This window comes from Chinchilla lanigera, unplaced genomic scaffold (assembly GCF_000276665.1).
Source record: "Chinchilla lanigera isolate Chin_1 unplaced genomic scaffold, ChiLan1.0 scaffold00004, whole genome shotgun sequence".
NCBI lineage: Eukaryota > Metazoa > Chordata > Mammalia > Rodentia > Chinchillidae > Chinchilla > Chinchilla lanigera.
In genome coordinates this window covers 37,097,295-37,102,856 of record NW_004955405.1, presented here as the reverse complement: position 1 = coordinate 37,102,856, position 5,562 = coordinate 37,097,295, and the positions used below count along the sequence as shown (strand labels likewise).

Sequence of the window (5,562 nt, the reverse complement as noted above, 5' to 3'; positions counted from 1 at the left end):
CGAGGCGGGAGGGTGCGCCCCGACGTGGCAGCGCGGTTGGGGGGGCGGCCGCGCTCACCCCCTCCGTCCGCAGGGAAGGCGGCTGCCGAGCGGCGCGGGAAGAAGCGGGCGTCGGCGGAGGCGCTGGACGACGTGGGGTAACTGTCCGAGGCTCGCGCGCTGTGACGGGTGCTGCGTGTGAAGTGCTGGGCGCGTCATGTTTCTTCCGACGGGAGGGCTTGTGGTTTTGGTTTTTTGTCTTTTTGAGACGGTCTCGCTGTGCAGTGCAGGCCGGCCTTGAGCTCACTGTGTGGCCCAGGCTGGTCCGAGCTCGCAGCGATCCTCCTGCCTCAGCCTCCCGAGTGCCGGGGTGACAGGCGCGCGCCACCACGCCCGGCCCAAACGTGAGGGTGGTGCGTCCTTAACTCGAAGGGGTTTTTGTTTGACTTGGTTCTGCCACGCTGGGGGTGGGACCCGGGGCCTCGGGCTCCACCCCCAGGCTGAAAAGCTTTTTAAATGTAATTTATTCACAGCGGCGAAGTACAGAACATGCTGGAAAAATTTGGAGGTATGTTTCTGGAGATACTTGTGTAAATAAAGTTGTGTTAAACTATTGCAGTTTGAATAGTAGGGTCTGTGCGTCGGACTACGAATGTTACCTAACACTTTAAGTACATAGTGGTGTAGCTTCGTAGGTTTCCTTATTCACCTTTGCGATGATATGAATGGGAATGGCTTGTAGACATGTGATTTTAGTGGAATTTTAGAAGGAAAATAGATGTATAAAATATTCATGTAATTGTACAGCCGTATTACTCTTACTGAGCCGTAACTGGTAAGTCCATAATAAAGGTATGTGGTCAGCAAAGTATTAACATTTTATAAAATACAGTACTTAGTGCTAAAAATACGCTATAAAAACTCCACGGAAGTATTTGAAAGTGTTCTCAAATTTATCTGCTTACATTAAAAATTTTTTTTTGGTCTGTGTCTCTTTTAGTAAAAAATACACTTAAAAGCATCTTTATATTTTTTATAAATTTTATCTTTGATACAACTATCCTTTTTGTGGGTTTTATATTATGAATTCTAACAATGACTGAACCAAGTGTGTTCTTTCAGTTGAAGAACATCTTACAAATTTAGAAAAGCAAAGCCTTTATTGAAGTGTTTTCCCCCTGAAGAAAATTAAAGTCTATCTTTGATGCTTTATTTATTGGCTCCTTTAAAAATCATTCATAAATTTAAAATTTATCTTTAGTTAGGAAAATCAGAATTGGGATAAGGCTAGGTATTTCTTATCCAAAATCTTTAGGACAAGGAAAGTTTTAGGTTTTGGAGGTTTTTGGATTTCAGAATATTTGCAGAGACTTTACTGGTTGAGCATCCCTAGTCTGAAAATCCAAAATCCTATGTGCTCCCAGATATGAAATATTTGGAGCAGGATAATGTTGTATGTTTTTGTAATATTATTGGATGAACTTTTTCCATGTTTGTATTTGTTTGAATATATGGGATCAAGATAATTTTCAACATTAAATTTTAATAAATACCTGTTTTCAACATAGCTGACATTAACAAGGCTCTCCTTGCCAAGAAAAAAAGACTAGAAACATATACCAAGGCTTCTTTCAAGTCCAGTAGCCAGAAAATTGAACATGTTTGGAAAACACAACAAGAACAAAGGTAAAGTGACTGTCTTCCATTTATTGGCATCTCTAGTGAGAATGTGTTTGGTCTCGCTGGCAATAGGGTTGCATGCCTGTTATCCCAGCACTTAAGAGGCTGAGGCAGGAGGATCTTAAGTCATTGGGTTTTTTTTTTTTATGATCTTGACTTTGAAGCCAGCTTGGGGTACCTAGACCTGTCCAAAAAAAAGAAGGGAAAGAGGGAAGGAGCAAGTGGAAAAAGATACTTGGCTTGACTTTTCTGTAAGCAAGTGGTGAAGTTGCTTTTTGAAGTAACAAGTGAGGTTTTTTTTTCAATTCAAAAGGTAATTTGTATTCATTGTGAAAATATACCAGTAAAAGGTAAATGTCGTAGAAACTGTTTGTTATCTGATAGTTAACTACGTTTGACAGTGTAGAAAAAGGTTGATTTTATATTATAAATTTTATAAAATTCATGTTGTATTTTATATGTTTATGTTGTAAAATCTGTTTACTTTAGTTGATTTTATTGTTTTGTACAAAGTCATTGCCAAGAGCTGGGGATATAGCTCAGTGGCACAGCACCTTCTTGACAAGCATGAGGTCCTGAGTTCAAGTCCTGGTACCAAAAAAGTCATTGCCAAAATGGGGAAAAATTAAGTGAAATATTTCTGTTTGGAAATCATTTGATCCATTTATCCACACCAGAACCTGTATGAAGTAGGATACATAAAAGTATACTCCTTGGAAATAAAACCAATTTTCTGGGAAATTTACACAGATAATAAAACTTACTTAGTTGTCAGGAGCTAAAGCATATAAGACCTTTCTGTTAGGTTTTAGAAAAAATGCTTCTGGAACTGATGTAACTCAAACTTCTCAGTTTCTCCTCAGGATATTTCACCTGCTGTTCTTTTCTTTCCTACAGTATGCAAATAGGTCAGATCAGTTTTAAATGTTTCCTGCTGTATGAAGTGTCACAGTGTTGTTCATTCCCATGCTTTACAGGCAGAAACTTAACCAAGAGTATTCTGAGCAGTTCCTGAGTGTGTTTCAGCAGTGGGACACAGATCTGAAGAAGGCGGAGGAACAAGAAGAGAAACTGGTGGTTGGTATCGCTGTGGCTCCCTCACGAGTCTGTCCCGGCCGGGCCTGGGGCGGACCGGAAGGAGCCTTCGCACTCTGCTCCGGAGCATGGGCATGTGCCGCCTGTGTTGCCCAGGACTCGCACACATTCAGATGGTAGAAGTTCGCCAGAGAACAAAAAGATGATTAGTGGCTTACAGAAAAGAAATAGGGGGGAGTTTAGCTTGAGGTACAGCTGGGGGGTGGGCAGGGAAGGTTGCTGTTGTGGAGCCATTTGGGGTTGCTTAGTGGGTTCACCCAGTGCAGCAAGCAAGACAGTTCCTGCACTCCTAGACTCAGAGTGAATCAGCAGTGGCAGTGGAGCGACAGTCCTCGTGGCCATGGCAGGTAACCCTGCTTGAGGGCTCTCACTGATGCAGTTTACTGTCTGCCCACTCCTGAACCAGTCACTGAAGTCAGAACATGGTTTATGCTTCGTTTTTTTGTGAGAGGTAAGGGGACTGGAATCCATGGCCACGTGTGCTTGGCAGGTGCTCTGTCACTGAGCTATAGATCCTGCTAAGAACACGCTTTACTGTTGCCCGTTCATGGTCCCTGTCCCCACCCCCAGGGCAGGTGGTAGTCATCACCACTCGGCTGTACAGCTGCACGAACTGCTCCTCCAGTGGGCCTTCCACCATTGCTAATGGTCAGACACTGCTTAGCTAAGAGCTGAGGTACTAGTCTGACCAAGTACCTGGGCTTGCTGGATTAGCTTATGAAACATCCAAAGAGAGGCTCAGCAGTACTAGTGTATGAGTCTACAGTTCAGGAAAGAGATGTGAGCTGAGGACGCGAAGTTGGGAATTCGCAAGTTGGACAGTTTTTCAGCCATGCAGGTGGGATGAGATCACCAAGAGAGGAGCTATAGCTGGAAGGGGGAAATCTAAGGACAGATCCCTGGGGGACATCAGCATTTACAGCTCTGGGAAGTGAGGGGAGCCAGGAAGGGCCCCTGAGGGTGTGATCACAGGTGGACAGCAAAGCCCTGTACGCCAGGCAAAGCCATTTAAGGAAAAGACGAGGCATGGTGGCACACACCTGTAATCCCAGTACTTGGGAGGCTGAGGCAGGAGGATCCCTGTGAGTTCAAGGCCAGCCTGGGCTACATAGTTAGTTTAAACTAGTCTGAACTATGTAGCAAGTCCCTGTCTGAAAAACCGAATGAAAGGTTAACTGTCACATGCTGCCTGTAGGCCGAGTAAGGTGGATCTGGTAGTGTAGAAGTCACTGGTGTCCTAGATCAGAATACTGGTGGAAAAGTGAGATCTGTGTGAAAGTCTGATTAGAATGAATACTGGACAGAATGGGAAAGAAAAATATGTGGTAGCCTATGGAGAAAAGGAATACAGGGTCTTGTTTTAAGAGCAATAGTAGCACGTTTGTGTGCTGACAAGAATACCAGAGGGAAAAATTTAAAGTACTAGAGGAGGATAGTTGCTGAATTCATTTTTTGTTTTTTTTTTTTTTCTTTTTGAGATAGGGTCTCACTATGAAGTTCAGGCTGGCCTTGAACTCAGTTTGTAGCCCATACTGGCCTCAAATTTGAAATGATCCTCCTGCCTCAGCCTCCCAAGTACTGGGATTATAGATGTGCACCACCACACCCAGCTCTCAATTCTTGAGAATAGATGGGACATGTGAAGAAACTGGCCTTACTAAGGACCAAGGATAGTTCACTTTTGGAAATGGGAGAGAAAACATTGTACCAGTGCACACCGATTTGTGTGGGTGCAGATAAAGTGGTGGGAGACTGCCTCTGTGTTTAGTGATGTAAGGTCATCAGATGGTGAAGGCGTTGCCCAGGGAGAGTAGCTAGAGAGGTGAACTGTCCTGGCTAGAGGCCTGGCTAACCAAGTGTACACAGCTGAGAAGAGGTAGAAGGCGTAATCATAATGATCAGCCATCAGCACTAACCCTGGGAAAGAGGAAGGCTGGGTGTGGTGGTGCACACTTGTAATCTCTGCACTAAGGAGGCTAAGGCAGGAGGATTGCTTGAGTTTGAGGCCAGCCTGGGCTATGTAGTGAGACCCTGTCTCAAAAAAAAAAAAAGAAAAGAAAGAACAACAGGGGTAGGGGTACAGTGAGAAATAAGTAGAATGAGCAGATTTTAGTACCTGATAGATTTCTGAGCTGTGATACTAAAAGGAAGCCAGAGCAGCCCAGAGGTAGTGGTTGAACCCTGAGACAGAAACAGGATGTGTATTGGAGCCTGGACCCTGGAAGCACACTGAGATCAGACTGTGGTTTGAGCTATGAAACTATAGATTATTTACCCTTGTGCTTCAGTCTTTTCAGCTACAAGAGGGACAGAGTACCTACCTCATACAGTTGTTCGGAAGGTAAAGTGAGTGTGTATCCATTTATTTAAGAGGGTTCAGAAAAGCAGATGACACAATGAATATGTTTGCCATGATCAGTGCTTCTAGACTGAGGTTATGCTATTGGTAATGGTAAGATGTAGGGTATAAACATGTAAGTGAATAGCTCAGGTAGGGTGGAGACCAAAATCATTGGTGGAAAATAGGTTAAGGACTTGAGAGACCAACATTATTGGAAGATTACCTGTGTGGATATTGAAATTCCCAAGAAAAGACATGTTTTAAACGTTAAGATTTCCTGCTCAGTGACATGGAAGGTTATATTGCATATTAGTGGTAAACAAATTAAGATTGGTCATAGTAGTTGTTAAACCAAAATGTTAAAAAAATGGATTTAAAAACTATTCCTTGGGGCTGGGGATTTAGCTCAGCGGCAAAAGCGCCTGCCTGGCAAGCGCAAGGTCGTGAGTTCGGTTCCCGGTACCGGA

General features: G+C 43.7%; 1 protein-coding gene across 1 annotated transcript in view; it reads left to right on the top strand.

The window, feature by feature from the left end:
• Window positions 1–67: 67 nt before the first annotated feature.
• Window positions 68–5,562, top strand: part of Sycp3 (synaptonemal complex protein 3) — a gene marked incomplete at its 5' end in the record, with an annotated part of 9,460 nt that continues 3,965 nt past the window's right edge. The window contains 4 exon segments of the mRNA XM_013518728.1: window positions 68–137; window positions 513–547; window positions 1,548–1,665; window positions 2,637–2,736. Coding sequence (XP_013374182.1) covers window positions 68–137; window positions 513–547; window positions 1,548–1,665; window positions 2,637–2,736 — 323 coding nt within the window.